The 27,381-nt window shown below is 34.1% G+C and overlaps 1 protein-coding gene across 16 annotated transcripts in view; it reads right to left on the bottom strand.

Annotated features, from left to right (window-relative positions):
• Positions 1-27,381, bottom strand: part of CNKSR2 (connector enhancer of kinase suppressor of Ras 2) — a 276,938-nt gene that overhangs the window by 96,463 nt on the left and 153,094 nt on the right. For 12 of the 16 annotated variants that reach the window (XR_014835808.1, XR_014835809.1, XR_014835811.1 and 9 more), the window contains 2 exons: positions 19,923-20,056; positions 14,320-14,531 (listed from right to left, as the gene is read on the bottom strand). Coding sequence is in view for 12 of the 16 variants with exons in the window: in XM_021080287.2 (XP_020935946.1) it covers positions 14,320-14,531; positions 19,923-20,056 (346 nt within the window). In the remaining 4 variants the exon portion in view is untranslated. Of the gene's footprint in view, positions 1-12,281; positions 12,327-14,319; positions 14,532-19,922; positions 20,057-27,381 lie in introns of all 16 variants that reach the window. The other 4 variants (XM_021080286.2, XM_021080289.2, XM_021080295.2 and 1 more) reach the window with 1 other exon arrangement.

Raw genomic sequence — 27,381 nt, 5'->3', positions numbered from 1 at the left:
TCACTGGCCTGGCTCAGTGGGTTAGGGATCTGGCATTGCCGTGAGCTGTGGTGTAGGTCGTAGACGTTGCTCGGATCTTGCATTGCCATGGCTGTGGCATAGGTCAGCAGTTACAGCTCAGATTCGACCCCTAGCCTCGGAACCTCCATGTGCATGGGTACGGTCCTAAAAAGCAAATGTGTATATATATGTATTTATATATATATTTGTATATAATTGTATATAATATATATATATATATATGTATGTATATAATTACTTTTGGAGTTCCTGCTGTGGAACAGTGGGTTAAGAATCCAACTGCTGTGGCTCGGGACACCGCAGAGGTGCAGCTTCGACCCGCAGTCCAGCAGAGTAGGCTAAAGGATCCCATGTTGCTGCACCTGCTGTGGCTTAGATTCAGTCCCTGGCCTAGGAACGTCCATGTGTTGCGGGTGTGGCCATTAAAAAAATTACTTTTATGAGACATCGAGCTTTCGCTTTTACTGGTTATATAAGCTATGAATTTTAGCAATGCAAATCAAAATAAGTATTTTTAAAAGTAAAGTGTATTTGTTTTATTGAAGTATAATTGATTGATAATATTGTGTTAATTTTTATTGTATAGCAAAGTGATTCAGTTATACATATATATACATTTTTTCATATTCTTTTCCATTATGGTTTCTCAAAGTATACTGAATATTGTTCCCTTGCTATACAGTAGGACTTTGTTGTTTATCCATTCTATTTATAATAATTTGCCGTTGCTAAACCCAAACTCCCAAGTCATCCCTCTCCGACTGTCCTCCCTGTTGGCAACCACAAGTCTGTTCTCTATGTCTGTGAGTCTGTTTCTATTTTGTAGATAAGTTCATTTGCGGCATATTTTAGATTCCACGTATAAGTGACATCATATGGTATTTTGTCTCTTTCTGACTACTTAGTATGATAACCTCTAGGTCCATCCATGTTGTTGCAAATGGCATTATTTCATTCTTTTTTTACGGCTGAGTAGTACCACACACACACACCACATCTTTATCCATTCATCTGTCAATGGACATTTATGTCTTGGCTCCTGCAAATAGTGCTGCTGTGAACAAAGGGGTGCATGTATCTTTTCAAATTAGAGTTTTGTCTGGATATATGCTCAGGAGTGGGACTGTTATAACAATTAAGAGGAGTGGGATTGTTGTTACAAATAAATGCTTTTATAAATTTTTACTTTGTTAAAATATTGAAAGAGATTTAATAAAACTGTTAAAGAAATAACAGAAGGTAGCATTATTATATAAACAAGAGTCTTTGGCAAACTGAAAAATAAAGAGTGGCTTAAATTATTTCTAATTCCAAATATACAGATCTTTGACTGCAGCTTGGAAATATTTGTCACTGCTTGTATATAGCAATGTTTTACTTTCATAAGACAGCAAAGTTAAATTGGAAAAAAAATCTTTATAGTTTGATACTCTAGTGTTGTTGGTAATAAAGAGTTCTACATGCATTATTGCTAGACTTAAATGTACACTATTATTAATACATGCAAAGTATTTTTATGCTCATATCACCTTTTCAGGCTTATTAAATTAAACACATCGGACTCATCCCTATGTAATTGTATACAAATTAGTAATAAATCTCTGAAAAATAATCTGGAAAATGTTAAAGTATCTCTTTAGATACTTTATTTACTAATTCATAATGACAATTAATAATAATAGTCAAGAATAAAAACATGAAGGTAAAAGCCCATTTAAAAATTTTGTTGACCACTTTCTGAGAGTAATTTTTTATTCCTCTAAGCAGAAAGCATTAATTATAGAGTGCATTTGAAATGCTATCATAAGCCTTATGATATCTCTGTGCTAGTATTTCATAGTTAAATTATTATTCTATAACTTGGCTTTTCCTATCTTTTGCACATTTGGAGCTTTCTAACTGGGATCTCTACAGAGGCAGGAACTGTGCACTACATTTCTTACTGCAGTCTAATGGAGAACAGGTCAAAGATAAATACTTTTGGATTTTCTTTGAATTTTATTCTAAAAGTAATGGCAAGTAGCTTTTTTAAAAATGATAAACTATTTAGTTGCAATTAAACACAAACAGAAAACTAAATATAATTTAAAGAATATTAGCATGGGGAACTATATTCAATCTCTTTTAACAACCTGTATATAATGGACTATGGATAACTAAGTCACTTGGCTGTACACCTGAAATTAATACAACATTGTAAATTAACTATACTTTGATTAAAAAATAAAATAAACTCAAGCAGAATTAAAAAAAAATAATAAAATAATGACCACGTAAATCTAAAAAAAAAAAAAAAAAAAAAAAAAACCCTGAGTGCCAGCAGATGGAAGTTTTAGAAAATCCAGGAACAAGCTAAATCAAACAGCATATTATAAGGGACATATACAATTTAATAAAAACTATTTTAAAAATCAAAGAAACAATAAGTAGATAATTCAGAAGAGCAGTAACTTCAGCCAGATGGGGTAGGACTGGAATGTACTGTTGGAAACAAGGGCATTGGGTAATGTCCCAATTTAATTGGTAGGTTGCCAGAAGAACCAGCCATGTGATTAGAGGGTTGGAACTTTCAGTCCTACCCCACAACTTCGAGAGACAGGAGAGGGGCTGGAGATTGAGTTTAATCACCAAGGACCAATTATTTAATCAAATTGTGCCCATGCAATGAAGCTTCCCTAAAAACCAAAAAGGATAGGGTTTGGGGAGCTTCCAGGCTGGTGAACAGGTGGATATTCCAGGAGAGTGGTGTGCCTAGGTGGGGCATGCAAGCTCCAAGCCCTTCCCCCATGCCTTGCCCTATGCATCTCTTCCATCTGGCTATTCCTGAGTTATATCCTTTTGTAATAAACCTTTTCTACTAAGAAAAAAAAGCATGTTGACAATTATGGAGTTCTTTATAATGATCTAATACTGTTTTAATATGAAAGTGCTATGTTTTAATACTAGTGTACAGGATTGCTTGATAATAAACCAACTTTTTCCTTAGAGAATAAAGCACTTTCAGTGCTGTTACAAATGCTGCAATGCTCTTTGGCAGAGTTAAGTATTCACTCTCCTGGGCTCCCTTAGCACTTTCCTAGTGCCTTTGGTATATGCAATCTTTAATTATACTATATTGTATTCGTCTGTTTATAGGTTTTTCTACTTTTTGGCAGGAATTAGGGATTATATATCTTTGTTATGAAAGTTCCTGGCAAAGATTCTGACCCAGAGTGGGTATTTATTAAATTTCTCTTGAATGCTTCGGTGAAGGGATACTAGACATTAGAGAGATCACAAATTACTGGGTTGTTCACCAGATCCTACTCCTTCTTTCTTACTCAAGAGCATCTCTTGTGCAATCCTTCATTACTTTCTCCTGTAGCATCAATGTTTTTCCCTTTCTACCCAATGATTCCCATTAGCATACAAATATGCTGTTAATTTCTCCAGTCTTAAAAAAACCACCCCTCTCTTCACCAACAAATAGCCACCCAGCTACCACTTAATTTCCCTGGTCCCCTTTACAGAAAAACTCCTAAAGTCTCATTTCTATTCTCAGTCTCCAATTTCTCTCCTCCTCTTTTTTCTGCCCTGGCTTTACTGAAGTATGATTGACAAAATGTTACACATTAAGGTTGTAGAGCATGATTATTTAAGGTGTGGAATGTGATATATACACACACAGATATATACATATATCTACATATACTGTGAAATAATCACAATCAAGTTACCACATCTTTCACCTCACATAGTTACAATCTGTGTATGGGTATAAGAACACTTAAGATCTATTCTCTTAGCGGATTTCAAGTATATAAAGGAAAACATTAGAGCGTCTTCAAAAAATTAAAAATAGGATTTCCACAGTATCCAGCAACCCTACTTCTGGGAAATTAAATCATTATCTCGAGATATCTGCACTTCCATGTTCACTGTAGCATTGTTCACAATAGCTAAGATGTGAAAACAACCCAAGTGATGATCATCAGAGGAATGGATAAAGAAGATGTGGTTTATGTATACAATGGAATATTACTCAGCCATAAAAAGAAGGAAATCTTGCCATCTGTGATGACATGGATGAAACTGAAGGACATTATGCTAAGTGAAATAAGCCAGACACGAAAAAACAAATACTGTACCATCTCACTTACATGTGGAATCTCCTTTTCTCTCTCGAACCTCCTCCAATTGAACTTTTGCCCCCTCAACTCCACCAAAACTATTACTGTCAAGGCCACCAGTACTTCCATGTTGCTAAAGCCAACAGACAATTTTCAGAACCCTGACTTTTCTGATCTATCTGAAACATTTAACACAGAGGATTACTTCCTTCTTGAAACACTTGCTTCATTCGGCATCCAGGATTCTATCTTCCTATGGTTTTTGTCTCCTCTTCTCTTCCAAAACTTACATGCATCCTTCAGAGCCAAGCAAAAATGTCATTTCCTCAGGGATAGTCTCTCTTCTAGGTTGGATTTCTCTGTATTTGTTTTTACTTTCTCTTGTAGTTTTTTTCATGGCATGCCAGTTTTAATCAAATAAGTATTTATTAAATTAGTTCCATGAATTCTGCCCCCATTCTAGAATGTAAATTTCAGGAGGGAACAAAAATTTCTCTGTTGCTTAGCATGGTATTTCTAGCACTTAATACAGTGCCTTAAACATAGTAACAGCTCAATATTTGTTGACTGATTACTTGTTAAGAAAGTAAACAGGGGACCTTCCTCAGATACTGAATCAAAAAGAATCCAAGATATACCCTTAGTTTTTATTTTCAAAGTTTCCTTCCCCTTCCTTCCTATCAACTTTCTGTTCCGCTCCCTCTCCCTTTTCCTCTTCCACTCACTTTCCCTTCCCATCTCCACCCCTCCCCCTTCCTTGCTTCCATCTAAAGAACCTGACCAATCCCTTTCATTGTTTTAAAAAGCTGAGCCTTACAGAGCTGTTTGTTAATCAAGTCAGAACTAGAAGTCTTGTCTCCTGATTTCTTATCTAAAAATTACATTCCCATATTAAGCGATCCATGATATCTGTTGAAACACTAGTGACTTGCTGTCTGTTTCAATTGTATTCCCATCTTTTTAAACTCTGTCCCCAATATGTTAAAATCATTAAGTTTCAGGGTGATAAACAGCACCCGATAAGTAATCTTCGCTATTACATTGAAGAGTTGGAAAGAAAAAAAGGCTGAGAAATTTCTCCTTACATCTCACATACCATTTTATGCTCACAAAAGCAGCTTTCTCTAAAGTCTAAGGAGGAAAAAAAAAATATATATATATACACATACACATATACACATCTGTTCTGAATATTTTAGCCAATATTTTGATGAAAATGAGTGCAGTAAGGAATGTTAAGCTATAAGCATGCCACATACCCCCATCAAACTCCCCACATACCAGACAGAAAAATTACTTTCAGATGGTTGACTGCATTTCTAGGAAAACATCCCGAGGTTATTTAAGGTACAGAATCACACATTTAGAGAGGAGTAAAACTGAAGTAAATGGAAAGTCAGTAATTTCTTAAGGATAAAGGCAACATATCTGGATCTAATAAAGTAAGTAAGAATGGGCACTTTGATCTCTAAGGCCATATTTTTAAAACTTCATTTCTGGATAAGAGAGCTTGGGAAAAAATGGCTTGTAAACACCACAGTGTGATGATTCTTTAAGTACTGGCTTTAATGCCTTATAATAAAATAAATCAAATACAAACCCAAAGATTATTAACTTGAAACCTTTTCAGTTGCACTAACGGAGAACAAAAACAATTAAAATCTCATTTCAAAGAATAAGCTACATCTTGTTTGTGATTTTTCCTATTGCTTCCTAAAAGTGATCTAGACTTTAAATGGAGAGTAACATAAAAATTGTTGAAGGAGAAAATTATGAACTGCATCAAAAATTATAGGGAATTTTTAACACTTGATTCCAAGGCTAATTATATTTTGAACCAAATTACATTCTACCAAGAGAGCAAATGTGCTGTACACACTGGAGTTCAGAAAGACAGGTTATTTTAGTTGAAATGCTGCCACTATGCATATAAACAATTCTTCCACACTAGAAGGGTGTGGGAGGACTGGGAAAGATTCAGATGGTTTGAATACTGTCTAAGTGGCAAAAGAGTTCTGCCTTCTCCTCTGAAGGCTCTGCTCTGGTGGGTCAAAAAAAAAAAAAGAGCTATGCTAAATTCTTTTGCCCCCTGCTGTGCTTAGCAATACAGTTGGGAGAAAGAAAGATGATGTGAGCATGTAAATATTATCTGATTAAAAACATTCTATTTTCAAGTTAAATAACTACAAATTAAACCAAACTATTTTTTTTAAATCTCACTAAAGCAGTGTCTTGAAAATCTTATCAACATATGGAAGACAGTCACCCTTTCTTATGAAATGCCAAAAAGACAATATCAAAGACCTCATTTAAAAGAAACAAAATGACATCTTATAATAACTTTATAATTCCTTTCATATATTTTTCTCTTTGGATCATGAGTCAGCAAAGCTATCAAGAAAGGTAGAGATGAAAAACTTCACACACACCCAAGTTAATTTCTGAGGACTGCACTGATAATCAGTGTTGGAATCAGCCCTGGAATATAGACTTTCAGCTTCTATCCCAGTACTCTTTTCACTACATCACAGTGCCTCAGTGATGAATTCAAGTCCATTGCATTATAAAAAAATTCGATTCATTTTTTTTTCAAAAATAATTCACTACATGTATGATTACTGCTTTTAAAAAAAGTATCCTCCTAGTTAGTTTGCAATTCTTGTAGAAAATTCTTAAAGGCTAGGAAAAAACTAATGGAGGATTAGAACATAAACTGTAGATGTAAGGGATTTGTTGTCCATCCCTAAACAAAGCTGGAAAATAAATTGGTTTGACATGATGTGTTACTTATTAAGCAATGCTAGCTTGTCATAGGTATACTTTTACATGGCTGTATTTAATTTTAATTATTTGCTCTCATGTCTCCAGTCATTAAGATAATCAGTGTATAATTTCTAGTCATCTCTCTTTTAACAAAATTGGATGTAACACTTGACATTTTTTATCCCCAGGGATCTATTTCCTCCATGATTTCTAGCAAATTGTTTTGCAGTGATACCAGTAATTCTGAGGAGCCTGGAATATAGAACACGATGCACTGATCTTTCCAGTTAGTACTTATTACTTTAGTTTGGACTTTTATCACAAATAAGATTTACTCTAGAAAATGGCTTTTCTCCAAGATAAAAAATGAAGATGACATTCAATAAGCTGTCTGCTGGGGCAAGCTACAACTTAAGAATAGAGGCTTTTCTAAATTCTTATCATGTAAGTCAGCTTTTTGTAATTTAAAACAAAGAAATTTTTATCATTGGTATAGGGATCTTTTAGAGGAGCTGTAAGTCTTTTTCAGCTTTTTCCAAAATATACTCCATCAAATGTTAGTTCCATTGGGAGGATTAATAAGTATTTTGTGACCAAAACCAAAAAAGATGTACAAATACATTTGGGAAACAATGAGCTAATCCCAATTCGACAAGATTTTCAAGGCCTTTACTATGCTAATGTGCACTTATTAATCTCCAAAAGGGGGATAAAATATGCAGAACTTCTTAATCTTAGTTAACTACATAACTACTTTCTTTTACAAAGATTCTCTTTCAGAACTAGTGATCTGAAGAACACACTTAGGAAAATGCTAGATAACTTAAGCCAAATTGTGATTTGAAAGCTGACAGTAACCACTTTATTTAAATTTCACCTAGCTGCCATTTACTGCATCTTTTTCCCATGGGGGAAAATGCATTCTGATTTCATCTAGGGGCAATGGGTACCCTCCTGCTTCAGGGGATGTCATGCTTAGGTTTCCTATTGTACAGTAAGTCATCTCAGATACTCACAGCATTATACAACTTCTGCCCAGCTAAGTGGGATTAAATGCAGGTCTCTCTTTCCAGAGCAATAATTTTCCAGATTCATTCCATTAAAAAAAAAAAAAAGAAAGAATAAAAAGCAATCGGCCCGGTGTCATACAAGGGCTCTTTGACTTTTCTAGTCATAAATATCTGCTTCTGTATTCAATTTGTCTGCAAGTGATTCTCCTTAATTTAGCTAGGACATTTTAGACTGGATCATTATTGTTGGGGGCTGTCCTATTTGTTGTACAATATTTAGTAGTATCCTGGGCCTCGACTCTACCCCCATTTATGACAACTACAGATGTCCCCAGAAATTGCCAATTGTCCCCTAGGGGGCAATGCTGACCTCAGTTGAGAATCTCTGAGTCTGATGGTTTCTATTCATGGCTTTCCAATTTTGTCTTTAAGGGAAGCACTAATTCACCTAGTTCATATCTTTCTGTTAATTCATTTGAAGAGTGTTTTTTTCCCTCTAATAGTTGAATCTGCTTCGTTGATTTAGTTTGGTAACCCCTCCATTTTATCCATACATTAATATCCTGGAACTTTATTAAAAGTTACTTTTTCTTAATTTTACTGTTTTATCTATTACCTAGCACCTTCAATTCTTTCAGCGCAATCTTCTCTTGCCAGGTTTCATTTCTTTGAAAGTCTCCAACTACTGAATTTATTTCACATATTATTTTCTCTATCCTTTGGTTTCTAGTGTTATAAGCTACATGAATGCTCTTCTTTCTACTTTTCAAAACCAGTTTTCAAGCAAATTCTATATTTCTTTTAATTGGTATGATTTAATGGCTGGTTATTAGGTAGGTAGAGAGACCAAACCAAGGGAATACTTCCAATTTTTTTGTTCTTTACTAAGTCCTTTCATAGGAAAGGAGGAAGTGTTAATGTGATCCATCAGCACATGACAATCTTTGGTACATTTTTATTGATGAGCAGTAGTAATTTATTATGCCATTTAGGCACCATTTCTTGAGTGCTTTCCATGAGGCAAGATCAGTGCTAAGTACTTGATGTACGTTGTCACATTTAATCCCTGTAAAAACACTATCAGTATTGCTATCCCATCTTACAGATAAGGAAACAAAAGCACAGAGAGGCTAAGGCTCAAGTTCAAAGTCAATCAGTTATTAAAGGCCAAGCCTTGGCACCAAATTCAGGTCTATCTGACCTCAAAACTCACACTCTGCTATTTCTATCAGTAAAATTATACAAATTACAGAAGCGTGCCTTCCCTAGGTGATTACTCTAATTTTTACATTAGGAACAGACTATTTTCTATTTCTATGCCACTATATTGCTGAACTACTTTTCCATCAGTTACATGGTCCCTTATCCACATCAGCTTAATATTCAAAATTGTTTTGTGAGGCTAACTAACATGGAGTCTTTGTGCAATGTAATAAGTCCAAAGGAATAAGGATTCCTATGAGTATAGTACATATCTCATATTTCTACATTTTTGATTCACTCATTTCTATTTCTATGGTCAGTTCTGCTTTGGAAGTAGTACGTTGTACTTAAACACAGAAATTTCTTATGCTTAGAATCCATTTTCTTTTTTCTCAAGCATAGCAGATGTCAGCTGAACTTTTACCCAATAAGGAAGATAATTTATATTTAAAAATCGGAGGAAAGAGAAGAAGCTTGCATTTAGAAATAAAGAAGTGTGAATGTATTGTGTATACCTTTAACAAATCTTTGAAATATTGCTATTAACTACAATTTAATTGCTGAAAAGATAGAAAGAAGTTGTAAGACAAAGAAAGGTGATGCTGAAATATGATGAGACCCTGGAACCTAGAGATCATAACCTTACTCAGTTTACAGTATCACTGCCCATAGGTCCTTCATCGTGCTATTCTAAGTCACTTCAAGCCATTTGCTACTCTTGTGGATAAAAGGGACATAGTCTTTGGTTTTCTTTTGTCCTAGTTACTCAAGTGGAAAGTATTCAGGTATACTGCTACAGAAATTAATTTCTCTCAATGCACAGTATGTACAAATAACATTTATTAGGAGCACTTGTAAAATGATAGTCTTGCATTCATTCATGTGCTTTTTGTGAGATTCTAGATTTTCAATAAATCAGAAAAGATCTGACTTCCTTCAAACTCGTACTATTCTATAATATTATTGTAAAAAATACATGTTCTTCCTATTTTTATAAAATACGACCACTCACAACCACAAAGGGACTCAGCCACCTGTGCCTACCTTTTAGCAGGTTTCTATGCATAGAAATGTGCTGTGATGGAACAGCAAGGGCAAGGAGTCTATGAACGGTGAAAAGGGAAGCTGGTGGGAAATATTATTCTGAAAAGTTGCCAAGCAACTGATCTCATCAAATTTGAACCTTTGCCTTTGAAGCATGAGCAGATGAGACCAAATAGTTAAAGTAATTTAATGCTATCCTTTCCCCTCCTTTGTTTTCACATTATGGTTTATATTTTTCTGAACTCTCTGTTTATCTACCCCATCTTATTCTGCAAAGAATTTTAAATGGCTGATACTATGAGTTTTTTACCAATTGAGATACTGCAGTTCTTTTATTGCTTCTCCCTGCCTCCAGCTTTACTGAGGTATAACGGACAAATAAAAATTGTATATAGTTAAGGTGTACAACATCATGATTTGATATTATGTGTATACATTGTGAAATGATTATTACCATGATCAAGCTATTTAACATATCTTTCATCTCAAATAGTTATCCTATTTTTTTGTGGTGAAAACACCAAGATCTATTCTCTTAGCAACATTAAAGACTCCAGGCAATAATGACAAGTGAAAAAAATGCCTAGCATCTACTGGGCACTTTCTAGGCAATTTACAGTGTGTTGTCATTAAATTCTCACAAAAAAGTCTATGAGGCATATATCACCTTCATTTAATAAATGAGAAAACTGAGGCCTAGAGTAACATTTCTAAGGTCACACTGAAGTAATCAGATGGCCAACAGGATTACCAAGTAGGGCTGATGATAAAGTCAACGCTAGCAGTCATTAATCTAGGTTGCTTCCTCTACTGTATCAGTGCTTCTAGAAATCATTCTTGTTTATCTTTTTAGGAAAGTAAGGCTTATTTTATTCTCTAGGATTTAAAAAGGACATAACTCATTGTTGCTAACTATACCCCTCAATTTTAGTCATCTTTTCCTAAGGGTCATGTCTATGTTAGCGTATGTCTATTATAGTGCCAAAAAACACAAAACATATCAAAGAACAAAATCAGACCTAGTGCTGCTTGCCTGAAATCAAATGCTTGAATTTGGAAGGAGTCATGAAATTTTTGGAAATAACTTGCCTATAATTTAGCAAATTATTCTCACAGTATTTAGTTAGCTAGTACCTAAATATCCAAGCGTATGTAATCACAGCTCTACTACTTACTAGCTGTGCAAGTTATTTAATCCATCTGTAAAGTAAGGATTCTATTGATATCAACCTCACAGGGTTGTTGCGAGGATTCCATGGGTTAATGCCTTATATTTTTATTTTATTTTAGTTTTGGTCATTTTAGGGCCGTGCCCACATCATATGGAATTTCCCAGGCTAGGGGTCAAATCGGAGCTGTAGCTGCCGGTCTAGGCCACAGCCACAGCCACAGCAACGCGGGACCCAAGCTGCATCTGTGACCCACACCACAGCTCAAGGCAATGCTGGATACTTAACCCACTGAGTGAAGACAGGGAGCGAACCTGCATCCTCATGGATGCTAGTTAGTTTCGTTTCCACTGAGCCACGATGGGAACTCCAGTTATCATTACTTTTAAATCCGAGAGAACACTTTGGGGGTCCATGTAATGGGATTATTTCATAGGTTAAATAAAGATGTTGTCATCCATTATTACTTATTAAGGTTTGAAGTCACTAGTATTAGGGGCCTTTAGTGCCTGGGCTGGGAGATTTATATAAACCCTTAGATCTCAGATCCAGGTTTGAGAAGGTGTCAGGTATATGGTGGCAATAACTAGCCTTTAGAAACCTTGGATGATGACTATTCATCACTTAAAAAAGTATAAATGTCACTTTGATTTATGTGACTTCCCAGGAAGACTCTGAGGCTTCATCCACAAGCTACTGCAGCACTTCATTCATACTTTGAACCGCTTCTCTGTTTTTTCCCTCTGGGTTATATCTGCCTTCCAGGGAGGATCTGTGTTTTATTCATTTTTGCATCCCCAGAACCTGGTTGACTTTATGTACACAACAAATATTAGCTGAATGAGTTAACAGATGAATTAATCTTTAGGAAAATTATGGTCACAAATGAATGTATGTGACAGGTAGGTTTTATTATTTAAGATCTGATTTTAAAAAGATAAATACATTAAATTACTAGTTACCTGGAACAACCTTCAAGTCGTGCCAGGGAATCTCCACTGAAGTATCTGTAAGTATCATTAGTGAAGGTTCAGACTGTATTTCAGGTTCAAAAGTTTTTTTTTTTTTTTAAAAAAAAAAAACCTTTCAGCATCAAAAGTAAAAGAACCATTTTTACTTCCTTATCCCTCTTTTAAGCATATATACATTTCTTTTATCCTAAGTTATTATAAAGATATATCAAGTACCTATAAGACATCAACATTTTCTAAAATTTAAATAGTGTTCTATTTTATTGGAAGAAATATGATTTGTGGTACATGATAGCACTAGGTGCTTTAAGCTGTGGTCTGAAGAAACTAACAATTCATAGCCATTTCAGTAAGACCCTAGTAAACTATTTTGTATAAAGCTATTAATAATCAACTTCATCTAGTGCCTATAATTTCCCCTTCAATTAACATTCCTATCTACTTCAATACAAGTGGAAAATATCCAAGAAATTCTGGAACATAAAAAAAAAGCTGATACACATTAATGCCTATCCAATAATAGGTTGTCAAAACATATTTGTGGACTGAATGAACAAAAATAAAAATCTTATGTGAGGTGGCAGGGGCAGGGATAACAAAGATGGCAAGCCTCTATACTACAGAGCCTTATAATATAATAGCGGAGAAAAGCAAAGGTGCAAATATCTTCAACTTATGACAGTTCAAAATGAGTGCCACCAGAGTAGTACAACTGAGGGGCTATGCTAAAAGACATTATTACTTATTCTTATGATACTATAGCACAGGTACGGAGAATAACACAAAGTAGGATACATGTGGTTCTTATTATTTAGGATCATCTTGGGCAAAACTTTCCATACATAATTATTACCAAAGAGATATAAGGAAATAAAGTGTGAATAACAAGGTATGTGAAGATCAATTGTTTGGGACCACAGAGGGAGGCATAGGGCCAAGGTGGACAAATTAAGGGAGGCAGGTGGAAAGAGAAAGTTAAAAACAACTTTCCCTCTGCTCAGCACCCACTGATCAAATCTGGACTAACCAGCAAGGATCATTTCCAAAACCGGAAAGGAAGGAATTCCAATTAAATCCATTCATTCTTCTTTACTACTTAAACTTTAGGCAACTTTATCTGCAAATCTTTCAGCTACATTATATCAATTTTATGTATTTGTAACTGGGTTACTTTCTTGGTCATGCAAGGAAAAAACAGGAGTCAAAGATAAAAAATCTTGTGACATGGTTAACTCTATGCCCATCTCTGCTTTTTTTTTTTTTTTTTTTTCCTTTTTTTTAAGGGCTGAACCCTCGGCATATGGAAGTTCCTAGGCTAGGGATCAAATCAGAGCTGCAGCTGCCAGCCTACGCCACAGCCACAGCAATGCCAGATCCGAGCTGAGTCTGCGATCTACACCACAGCTCATGGCAACACTGGATCCTTAACTCACCAAGTGGGGCTAGGGATCGAACCCGGGACCTCACGGATACTAGTCAGGTTCATTACCACTGAGCCACAGCGAGAACTCCCATCTTTGCTTTAAATACAGTATGTCCTTTCTATTTAAAATCCGTTCAAAATTTGCAGCTTCTCATAAAAAAAAGGTGACAAAAGATTTTATCCAGAAAAGTCCATCTAAAGATTTTTTAATACCTGAGAAATAAGGAAATTTTATTTTCAACAAGTCATGTTAATTGTAAGTATTCATTTTTTTAAAAGAAGGGAAAAAAAACCCTTGAGCTATTCTGAACTATTCCAATTTGGCAACACCTGATACACAAAAAATTACAGGTGATTCAAAAAGGTTTCCATAAATCATTAATGAGCTAAAAATGCTTTTACTGTTCTTGATTATCTTTGAAAAATCTAGAAAAATTTTAACATGCTTCATATTGTTGAGATTCCACTTGGAAGCACATGACACAGATCAATTATAAAGATCAAAAGCTATCACATAATTTTCACAACCCAAAAGCCTAGGAAAAGCAATTGAGATTCTTTTATCAGACATATGCTCTTATGTCAATGTAAGAGAAGAACTCTTACCATAAGTTGGGGTGCTTTCTCGTCTTCCTTGACTACTTGATCTTCCTTTTTCATATTCATAACAATACAAGACAGTATCTTCCTCGACAATATTAAATCTTTTGCGATATTCCTGATCCAGAAATGAATTCGGTGATTCAGATCCCTTATGCACTGGCTTGCCCACCATATGTCCTCTGAGGTCTTCACAAGGAAGGTTTCCCTTTTCATCTCTAAAGAAAGAGTAAAGGAGAAGGATGTAGGAAAATGTTAGGGTGGTAAAATGGCAGAGAGGGTGTAAAATAGTAATAATATCTTTTCCATATAATATGTCTTCTGATCTTTCCAAACTTTCTTTGAGGTTTATAGGGCAACTTAAAATTATTCCTATTTTGAAAAAAAAAAAAAAGGCCAAGGCTCACAGAGGTTAAATGACTTGACTAAAAGTTACAGAGGTAATAAATGACACAGCTAGACATGAGGGCCATGGATCTCATATCTTCTGCTCTAGACCATGTTCACCACACTATGTTATAAAAGAAATCATCTTAGCACATAAATTATTTTTAGTGCATAAGACAATAGGTATAATGTTAACAATGCTAACAAAACAGCCTTCTGCCAGTTCACCTAATTGATTCACAGTAATATCTGCACTGCTTAAGAACAAAGATGTATTTAGGAACTACCCCCTCTGTGAGGGTACTTTGACCTTAAGAGCCAAGTTAGCACTCTATAAACTGGTATTGTAAGAATTTCGAAGTTTGTTATTAATTTAAATTAAGCCTTAATTAAAAGGCTTACTCTCTGTATTTAAACTGTATGTATCTCATTTAATAGTAACAAACATGTATTCATAGAACTCATTCTAAACAGACATTTCATTACACATTAGCAACATTTCTTATGGAGAGAGGGTGGAGAAACCTGATCATATATAGAGTTTACAAGTGGGATTTAAGATGATGGGAAGTTGATTTTTTTTTTTTTTTGCTTTTTTGGGCCACACCCACAGCATATGGAAGTTCCCAGGCCACAGCCACAGCAACATGGGATCCCAGCCATGTCTGCGACCTACACCACAGCTCATGGCAACGCCGGATACTTAACCCACCAAGTGAGGCCAGGGATCAAACCCACATCCTCATGGATCCTAGTCGGGTTCATTAACCATTGAGCCACGAAGGAAACTCCTTTGGTAGGATTCCAAAGAGACAAATCTGGACTCCTCTGATAGGATTCCCAAGAGAAAAATCTCTAATAACTTATGGGATCCCTAAAACTATTGACTAATACATAGTATCACTCAAAAAGCCCAGGTAATTGGGCCCATAATAAATGGTATTTTGGTAGAAATACTCCATTTAAAATTAGTTAAAATGAACTTTATGATAATTGCACTGACTAGCTCTGAAATTTTTGTTAGAAAAGCTCATATTCTAAAACACGACTATGAATGTAAATGCAGTGTTTCTTCCCTTGTGGATCATTAATTTTATTTCTTCCCAGTTCTTAACTGTTTCCGGCTCTACCCTAAATAGTGCCATGAACACTATCAAATCAGATAAAAATTAAATTTTTAAGTGCCAAAACTGAAATCTTAAATCCACGGAATAAACTGAATTATTTTAAGACAGATAAAAATAACAAAATGTTAATTGACATATTAAGTATTATGAGATGGTAATGAGCTTATAAATCTAATGTCAGTTCTAAAATATGAGTTTTAGTTCAGCAAAAATACTACACTTTCATACTATAGTATACTCTACTTCTGTATTGGTATGCAAATGTCTAGGTTGGGTTTGTCCCAGTGAAGAGAACTATATTCCTATTATTTGAACTATGTAGAAAGTAATAAATAATATTCTCAAGACTGACTGAATCAGCAAGCTGTCGCTCTTTTATTTTTTTAAATAAAAGTATTGCTTATTACCAAATTGTAACTATGAAAGCTAGTCCTTAGACAACACAAAGAAAATAAATATAAAATTCAGGCACAGTTTTATTTTCAGATAGCTGAAGGAACAGCCTGATACTTTTTGTTACTGTTAGTCCTTTAGCAAAAAGAAAAGGACACTGCAATTAGCTTGGAAACTTAGCTAATGAACTTGGGGCACTGGGGAAGGTTAGGTTATGCCTATCTATAAACGGAAGATGTTTCTATCAGGACTGTGACATGAATGTTAATGCAGCTGAAATCAGAGGGTGATTCAGCTCTAGTTATTTCACCAAGATCCATTTGTAAGGACACACCCTGTGGCAGAAAATGGAAAGAGCTGGTATTGCTTACTCTATAATGATATGAAAGATGGGCCTTATATTCACAAAGAGGATTTTCAGACACATCAATATGAAATGCATTCAATAAAGTTGAATTTAAAAAGTACAAACCCAATACAAACTTTGCAGTAGAATGAACTGATACATTCATTGTGTATGTAAGTGTGTGTGCCTGTGTGTATGTGACCCCATAGCCTGAGCCCCTGTAGAACTCAACACATTAAGCTGTTCTGCTGTGAAATTTAAAAAAAACTTCTTAATGTTATACATCTATGTATTAAATCTATACTTTTGGGAGTTCCCGTCATGGCGCAGTGGTTAACCAATCCGACTAGGAACCATGAGGTTGCGGGTTCGGTCCCTGCCCTTGCTCAGTGGGTTGACGATCCGGCGTTGCTGTGAGCTGTGGTGTAGGTTGCAGACATGGCTCAGATCCTGTGTTGCTGTGGCTCTGACGTAGGCTGGCAGCTACAGCTCTGATTAGACCCCTAGCCTGGGAACCTCCATATGCCGAGGGAGCGGCCCAAGACATGGCAAAAAGACAAAAAAAAAAAAAAAAACTACACTTTTGCTGTTAAAAGGATTTAAGGGAACAGATGAAAAGTTAGAGCTTTAGTGGACTATCTATGATAACAGGTCATAGTAACATCGATAAGAGCATATTAGTACTTAAACTTCACAGTTATGCAAAGACCTAAAATTCTTGATTTTCATGATAGAAAAAGAAATTTGGATAAGTATAAAAATTCACTATATACTATGATGATGAGATTGTATATAGTCATAAGACATTTAATAAAATACGGGCCAAATTTCACTCACTTTCCATACATGAGTGTTTTCTCTTTTAGACAGTCATTTTGCAATCACATTCTTTTTCTGGAATAAATGTGTGCAAGGAATTATAATCACATGAAAACAATTCTACCTCATTTGACAACTAGACCTACTGTTTTTTAAAGGATTTTTCATTTTAAGATGCGGAAGTTTTTATTATTTTCAATTCAAATTATTATCAAAATGCCTATCCTACATAAATAGGAAAAAGGGAATATACAGCTGAGTTACATACGGTGAACCTCACCCATCCTCACAACGATAAAATGGAAAAAAATGCCACAGCTGTACGTATAAAAGAATGACAAATGTAAAGAGTTTTATGACTATAACTTCAAGTCAAACTGGAAATGCAGATAATTTATACGGGGCTGTTGTACAAAGGGACTTTGGTACATGTGTTTTCTAACTGTGCTATTATCAAATGATTGTATGACTGGATAACTAATAATTTGACTCAATATACATACAGAATATTCTGTTAAAAATTACACACTAGACTAAAAATCAATTAAAGTGAGAGATAATATTCTAACTATAAATTTTATTGAAAGGTGTAGCACTTTCAAAAGATACTAACAAAACAAGTACCACTATGTTGATACTTCAACCTCTTACATTCCCCTTTGTTTTTAAATAGCATGTTTAAACTTTTTGTTGACTTCAATATATTAATCATATACCTGCAGCACACTTAGAGGACAAAACTGGATCCTTTTACTCTTTTGTCTTCTGAAGTATATTTTAAATACTTTCTGTCTGGGAAATATTCTCTTTACTACAAGTTCCTCCCTAACCAAGAGACAAGGAAAGAACATTAAAAAACTGCAGAGATTTGCTAAAAATAATTTTCTGATGTTTATCTGTATGAAGCCCTCTGAAGGATAAGGTCTTTTAAATAATCATTTGCAATGAAATCAAAATCTTTCCAATTAAAATGAAAACAAGCCAAAAAAGAGTCATTTCCTATTTGAAACACACATGCTTTTATTGCTCCTCATGCAGGAGTATTCTAAAGGTCTGAATAGAATTAAAATGCAACTTGTATTTGTCTAGGATAGTAGATAAATTTGTATATTTGATTGTAAATTTAACATAAGACTATAAATTATATATTAGAAAGATTTGTGAAATGCCAGCTTAGTAAATTATATTTTCTCAAAAACCAGGTTCTCAACAACCACAATTCTTGAAAATAAGACCTAAAATGTTTATAAAATTGATTGTAGTTTTATTACTAGATGACAACACAGTATTTGCAGACATGCCATGAGGTCATGTGGCATTTAGATCATAAAATGTCAGTACTATCATATCTAAAAGAATGAGACATTAGGTGTACTAAAGCAAAGAATAAGGAAAAATAATTAAAATAAGGAATTTCAGTTCGTTTATTTACTGAAGAAATTTAATATTAATTATAGCTTGAAAACAAGGGACCTTAAATTACTGTTTTAGAATGACTGCACAACTAATTTAAAAACTGAATCAAATACTTTGTGATTGGTATTAATTATACCCATTTAGTGCTGGCCCTTTTCCATAATTTTTGTATTCCACAAGGCTGGAAATCAGAATGCTTTTGGACAGAATGCATGACGGCACAAAGTTATATTCTTCCACCTGCCAGGAATTTCAAATAGGAATTTGGAACATGAAACGGAGATACAGCCTCCGGAAATCTGAAAATAGACTTTAAAGGCAACTCATTCTCCAGCAAACTCTCTCTACTTTCTGAAAGAAACATTAGTGAACTAAGTGGAAATTGGAGATACAGAGGTACTTGGAGGGAAAAACACTCTCCCTCATCATCATTCAAGAAAAAAAAAATCTTCCTCATTACATATGTTTAAGAAAGCATAAAGTTATCTATAACTTTGCCTTTTAGAAAAAAATATGAAAGTACAATATCAAAGTAACCAGAGATATCCCAAGGTTTCTTAGCCAAAGAGCTTCACATATTTTTTACTTACTAATATAATCCTAGTTGTTATTTTATAGTAGTTGCTATTAGTTCCTGAGATAATACTTATAAGATATTTAATGTAGTTTAATACAAATTATTTATTGTTATTATTATTATTAACCAGATTTTATATAATTCGATGATTTTCCAGAATGTGCTTGGAATTCTTTTTTATTTTTTTGGCTTTTTGCCTTTTCTAGGGCCATTCCCGCGGCATATGGAGGTTCCCAGGCTAGGGGTCTAATCAGACCTGTAGCCACCGGCCTACGCCAGAGCCACAGCAACGTGGGATCCGAGCCACATCTGCAACCTACACCACAACTCACGGCAACGCCGGATCGTCAACCCACTGAGCAAGGCCAGGGATCGAACCCGCAACCTCATGGTTCCTAGTCGGATTTGTTAACCACTGTGCTTGGAATTCTTAACTGAGAAAATATTCAAGGTATTCCGTGAGAATTTACTTCACAGTTTATATGCAGTTAGGTTAGTCTTTAGCTAGAAGCTACCTAGAACAACAAGATGGTTAGTTTTATACCTGGGAATATATGGCTCAGCAGGAGGAGGGGGAATGTAGAGATCCTGGAGGGCAGAACTGTCTCTTTTGGTGGGTGTGCTGATGGTGCTGGAAGGCGTGGCAACGCTGCTTGTGGGACTTCTAGGTATAAGAGGCTGGTTAAAATGAAAAAGAAAATACATACACACACAAACAACACACAAAACAACAACAACAATGATATATAGTTATCATTTTAAAATGATCGATTTCTGCAAAGTTTTCGAACTTGGCTGAAATCAAGAAGCATGTTATTTAGCACATGGATATTCCTTTGAATCTCCAAAAACAAATAACTTATAACTTTACAGGTTTCCACTTAGTTCCTAACTCACCTTAATTTATGGCACAACCAGGCAAAAGGTATTTGTAAGGTAATAGAGTACCACGTAGGGTTTCATAATGGGAAGACTTATCTCACAGTCAGAAACTTATTTAAATTTGCTTTGTTAGAATCCCACCTTTGAAAGAATGATAATAAAGAATAACCACCAAAAGGATTAGTTCACTCACATCCTGAATGATATCTTAGAAAGATATTTCAGATCCTGTCCCCCCAAAGATACACCATACTCCTAACTTAGTAGAATGTCACAGATTCTCAGAAAAGGTTACAAAAATGGAGTATGAAAGGCCAATGCGAGAGAATATTTTCTAGGAAAATTTACTTTTTGGAAAAATATAAACAAAACTATCTTCTCAAAGTCATTTTATGGTACATCTTCAAAAGTATCAAAGTATGGCGATTAGTGTGACATGTGACACAATCATTTCATTTTTCAAAGGCACACACATCTACCATTGTTTAAAGTAATTTTTTGTCACATACCTATAGATCTCATTTTCATGCCTGTATTAAGTATTAAATAAGCTAAAAAAATTAAGATACTATATATATTGCATTACATCAGGATGCATTAACTCCCAATTCTAAGCATCACAGCATTTCGAAATGATGTTGTGGTTCAAGGAATTATTCTAAAGTGAAATTCACAAATTTTCCTGTTTATCTTACAGATCTTACTGGTCACCTACATATACAATAACATTAAAATGAATTTTTATGCAATTGTAAACACAAAAATAATGATCACAAAATGAACTGTGTCTTCACATGACAAGATGTTGCCATTTTAGCCACTATGAAAACACTGCGTTATCTATATAAGACCGATAGTTCTATAATTTAAACACGTGCTGCTGGACACTCAAAAAATGGCATAGTACAACTATTTTATACTGTGACAATACTTTTGTACAGATAAACAAATAAAAAGCCAAGCATAAATACAATGTACAATGTAGGTCATTGGGGTAGGCTACATAGTTTATGGCTCAGTTCATGGTTTTTGACCTTCCTTGTTAAACAGCTCACCTTAGTAGCTTGAAATCACACATCCTGCCAAAATGATGGTTAAGTTTTAATCTATGTGAAGTAGAAATTAAAGAGAGAGAGAAGGGAAAAATAATTGATAATTTATTTGGGGATTCTACAATATTCTATCTTATATGATATAAAAAAATAAAGTCAGGGAGTATACATGTTGAGGAATTTTGTTATACTCTGAAAGTACACAATAAAGACTACCATGTTTATGCTGATTTTGGAATAGTGTCTGATTAAACTATGCCTATCTTTTATAAACAAAAATTCAGCAATGGGAAATCCTGAAATTAATATACATAATCAGGAGTTACCTATAAAGATGAAAACAGAAAGTCTGGGGAAATAAAGAATTATAGTCTAAGGATATATTGCATGCCTCTCTCTACAGCAGATCTTTGAACGACAGGTTCTGTAAGTATTTAGATACTGTGATGTGACTCTGTAATTGTTTCCTCTCTGTCAGGACATCTTGGCATTAAATACAGATGACATTAAACAAGTCTAACCAAAATTTCATCATTATATAAATGTAAAGAAAACACAGTATATTACTTTCCAAAACTTTCTATATAACAGATGCACTGTGAGAAAACATATTCAGTATGCTCTTTATTTTTCAATTAATTACTTAATCAATTAATGTTTTTAATCTGCTCCAGCGGCATGCAGAAGTTCCCCAGCCAGGAACTGTGTTTGCACCTCAGCAGTGACTCAAGACTCAGCAGTGAAAAAGCTGGATCCTTAACCCACTGAGCCACCAGTAAACTCCCTCAGTTTGCTTTTAAAATGCTCTAATATGCTATTTTAAGCTATCCTAATGTTACAAGTGACCTTAAAAACAAGTTCTAAAAACCTAAGCATTTTTTTTTTAAAAATCTAACAAATTTTTATTCTCTTTCTTCTATTTTTAGGGTTACTACTTTCTATTTTGAAGACTTCTCTCTTTTTATTTCACCATCTATAGAACTAAAGATGAATTTTCTTGGTTAGTACCTATGCTTGTCCTCCCCAAACAAAGAGGAAGGAAGGAAGGAAAAAAGAAGTAGTAGTCAGTGGTTACAAGTATATTTTAAATACCCCTGAAGTGTAAGCTAAGGACCAACAAAATATTTTACTCTTCTTGGACTATTACCAGCATTGTCCACTTAAGGTATCTGTACCTTTACTCTTCCAGGAATTTTAAACATTAGCTTTGTGGACGTATTTCAAATTGATATTTTCTCTAGGTTTCTATATTCAGCAAGGCCTTGCTATTAATGTCCTCAGTTAATGTAATTAGTTAAATTAGTAAAAATGTAGAAGAAAAAGATTCATAAATGTGCTTAAATGTATAACAAGTTTGATTGTGCCAGGTGGTTCATTAACAAGTGGTTGAAAAAAAAAACCTTGCTCTTTCAGAGAAAAAAGAAATTAGTCAATCCTGCTGTTTAACTCCACTGGATAGTTACTTTATTTATTTATACTGGTTAATCAGAGAAAACATTTTAATTGGTTTACCATGCAGCATCATCTGGCTAATCAGTACACTGTGTACTAAGTAAAACACATGGTAGATATATTCACTATGTGTCTACTAATTGTACTAGCATTCTCAAGCTAATCCAAACTAAAAAGTAAACATTATTCTTGACAATCTCATTTTAAAAAAGACATTGAGCAATGGAAAAATAAAGTATGGTAAAATAGAAGCTTCATGAAAAAATGGAAATAGCTACTGAACCCAAAAGGAAATCTGTGATAACTGATTATCTTTTGAAAACGTTCTAACTATGGACAAGAATTGAAAAGGTACAATTAAATGACTACATGAAGGAAAAGGGCATTAAAGAACATTAGAAAGATAGGCGAAATGTGACTAAATTGAGCACAGAATAAATGATACTATTAGCTGAAATTATCAGTGAGAAATTCCTCGTTGTAACAAGTGCCATTAAAATTAAATCTACCACCAATAACCTTTTGAGCACGTGAAAATACACAAAAAGTGACAAATACAGCTTTCCTTAAGTCAAAAAATTTCTTCCAGCATTCACTTCAAAATTTAATAGGCACATTCCTTAAGCTTCAGAAAAAAATACCTAAATTTGTGAATATAATAATGCAGAAGAATAATTTTTCCTACTGTGGCAACGTTTACTTTTAATCATTTGTTCACAACATAGTATAAGAAAAGTAGTTACTATTACACTATAAATAATTTCCAATTTAAGGAAAGAAAGTAGAAATAAAGGGTAATATTTTCTTTTATTTTACCGCTTCGCCATTTTTATTTTTTCTCTTATACTGGTAAAATCTGCATGGGAAGAAAATTAAAAACCAAATCATCACTTATGGATCAAATACAAGGGTACTTTAAGACTGCATCATATTACTCAAGCAAGCATAAAGCTTCATAACTGGATCCACTATGGTATGCAATCAAACATGAAATGGATCCATTTTAGATTCTATCCAAGTTGGTTTATTTCCTGGAAGGAACCTGTCATAAAATTATTGTTATTATTATTACTATTATTTTTGCTTTTTTCTTTTAGGGTTGCACCTGTTGCATACGTAAGTTCCCAGGCTAGTGGTTGAATTGGAGCTGCAGCTGCTGGCCTTCGCTACATCCACAGCCACAGCCACAGCCACAGCCAGAGCAGATCCAAGTTGCGTCTGCAACCTATACCACAACTCACAGCAATTCCGGATCCTTAACCCACTGAGTGAAGCCAGGGATTGAACCTGCATCCTCATGGATACTAGTCGGATTCTTAACCCGCTAAGCCACGATGGGAACTCCCTATTTTTCATATCTAAATGGTCCTACTAACATAAAGCCTTCCTTCCATAGATTCAGTGAGGCTCCAACAGAGAAGACAAATTTTGCATATATGTTGTTACTCTTCTGAATTAAGTCTATGACAGATTTTGAGGGGCACCAGGATGCATTTCTTAAAATATCCAAATCCTAAATAAAATAATCATATGCATCTCTTCTAATATACATGTATAACCTTAGGTCAATTAATAACTTACTACTGTGAACAGGACTCAGAAATTAATTAGGTAAAACGTACACGTACATTTTTCATACTGTCAGTGTGAACTATATATAAATACCTTCAAATTGTATCCCACATTATGGTATGGCACAAATCTTTCCCTGAATCATGAATGATGACTTTAGAAATAATATCCTATGCCAGTTTAAACATCATTGGAAGACTGTGATTATTGTCAAATAAAATTTTCAGCTTTTGCAAGGGATCTCTGAAATCTCTTTAAATCCTCTGATGGCTAGGGTCTTTACCCTGTGTCCCTACATCTCTAAGGTAACTGAGCACATCTGGAAGGTATTAATGTACCTCTGGAAACCCTATGGTCTTTAAGAGGAAAGAAAGTCTATACTTAAAGTACATTTGATGTTAAACGTTTTATTTGAAACATTTTAACAACTTTGGCAAGCAAAGATCTTAATTTAGTTGTCCCTTTTTCTGTTAAGTGACCCAGCTTTCATAGAGCTATATAAAGTCTTGAAGAAACAAATGACATAAAGACAGCCCCAATGTGAAAGATGAAAGCAGTGCATTACACATTATGTAGTTGTCTCTAAAATTCACTAATGCAAAGATCACAAAGAGTTTGCTTTGTCTTCCAGGGGGAAAATACTCATTGAAATATGAATGATTACATCAAATATAAAACCTAGCCATTTATCTTGGAAATAAGTACAGGCTCAAATGGATCACAATACCCCATTATTCTAGCACAGAATATTCACACAAGTCCTTATTCAGTTCCAACACATTTTTACTATGATTCCCAATACAAGTACATGTTAGCAACTCTGAATCATCTAAACAAACGCTCCAGAGAAAATGTATTCTGGATTTTGGGAGGCAAGACGTTGCATATAATCTCATAAACTTCTCAATCATATAAAGAATGTTAGATCTAATTTGGAAAATAATTGGGCATAATTTTTCCTGGGTAAGCTTTTCTTAAGTACTAAGTTTTTTGAAAAGAGCCTGCAAGAAACAAATGTATTCAAAATTCTCCCACTCTGTTTTTTCACAGCCTTTTCTAGAATCCAAATTTATAAATACAAAAGGTTTGACTCTTCTTTTTTAAGCATGTAATCTCTCTCCTACCAGACTACAAAGAAAACAAACATTTTTTCCAACCCTAGATTTGATCAGGAAGCTATCTCTCTATAGGTTAATAAAATAAAATTAGGTACATAGTTACACAATACATAACTAATATAGACTTAGAGTCACTACAAAATGGCTTTTTCCAGTTAATCATCAAAATTTGCACATTGTTACTAAGACTATCACTAGTGTATTTATTCTTGTGCTGTCCAGTTTATTGGCATAGTTAATACTGCAACATTAAAACTGGACTTTGAATTTTTTTAATTTACAGTAAACATCATTTTTAGAATATTAACTAAAGAAGGACTAGGAAGCTGAAGAATAAAGAAAGTAAAAAAAATAAGTTTTCATTATTTGTAGTCAGTGTTAACATTTTAAAAGCATTTGGCTGAAAAACATAAATGTTATTTACATCCTTTAATTAAATTTGCTTGAACAGTGGTGAACAAAAATTTGATGTGACAACTGCTTGCAGCTATTTACTAATTTAAGCATGTAAAACATATAATTGTTTCTGCCTCCCAGTGAGTACAATTACATTTTTAGTTAAAGCTTATTTTCTTCTCTAGTGTCATATCTAATATTAGTTATCTTCCCCTTCAAACATGCATTCAAAATGAAACTGTCAGAAAAATTAACTTTGCTACTAATGGTTTTTTAAGTCACCCCAACCCATAACTTTGATATAAAAAATTCATTATTGCTTATATTTTTTGATTTTTACAGAATGACTTCAAACATTCATATCTGTATGTATTTGAAATGTACCTAAATCAGTGCTCTTCAGTTTTTGCACCAATTTGATAGACAAAATCAACTACTATGACTATATGCTTTCCATTTCTTTTTCTGCTCAAATTTACTTAATTTAAGTATCAAGATAATGCTAAGCAATAAAATTTAAAGAGAAAAGCACAAAACCTCACAAGAAACTATCACACCGATATAAGACATTTATGGATTAGAAAAGTTTAGGAACAATTCTAATGATACAGCTTGATATTATATTAAAAAGTGTTAAATGAAACGTATATCACTATAGTAAATTCCAGCCCTGACTTTAGTGATTACTTCTGAGATGCATTCTCACCAAAAAAGCTGGGTTCCTAAATGTTTTTTTAAAAATTGTTGATCCCCAGGGATGATTTCTCTTGCCAGCGTCCAGCTAATTAATTCTCCCATACATAGTTTGTATTAAGAAAAAGACACCACCCGTGCAAGCTCGTGACCTATGCATGCTAATTTAAGCCACAAAAAAATCAAAAAATATACCTTGAGGTTTATCCATAATACCCTGGGATTTTTTTCAAGGACTTGGAAGAACTTGACCATAAGCAAACACCATGCTTACCAAAATCCAGGACATTAAGTAGAGGGTGCTACTAAGGACATGTTTTAAAAACACTTCTCAGAAACCAAGGAATCACTGGTTTACTTTCTTGGAATAAAAGATTCTACCTCTGGTAAAACATCTCTACTATATTAAAATGGATGCAGATGATAACAGACTTCAAGTCCAGATTAAGTGTGCTTGTAGTATTTGACTAAGGTATATTTAAGTTTTCAGTTGTATTGGAAAATGTTTGAGAAATCAGGAATTTAACAAAAGAGCTGCCAAATTTAATGAAATGTACTAATGAAATTGCTCTGTGAGCATGAAGTTGAATTGTATGCTTTTGCTTATTTGGCTATGTAATTCCATCAATAATTTTCAAAAGGAAATCCAAGTTAAAATTCATTATTGAAATTCATTAATAATAGAAGTTACCACTTGTTTTAGATTATTTTTAGAAATAAAATGACTTCATTAAAACATATTCCTTACAAACCTTCTACCTTTGGGTAGACAATGTTTTACTTGTGTAGGTACATATTATTTTCTTATTGCTTTAAAAAATAATTATTTCTTCGTTAG

Source organism: Sus scrofa, chromosome X (assembly GCF_054392235.1).
Source record: "Sus scrofa isolate SSC_HxYL_T2T_F1_AM1 chromosome X, Sscrofa_HxYL_maternal_Yorkshire_Landrace_v2.0, whole genome shotgun sequence".
Taxonomy (NCBI): Eukaryota; Metazoa; Chordata; class Mammalia; order Artiodactyla; family Suidae; genus Sus; species Sus scrofa.
Note: the sequence above shows the minus strand (reverse complement) of the source record. Positions and strands in the feature narration are given on the sequence as shown.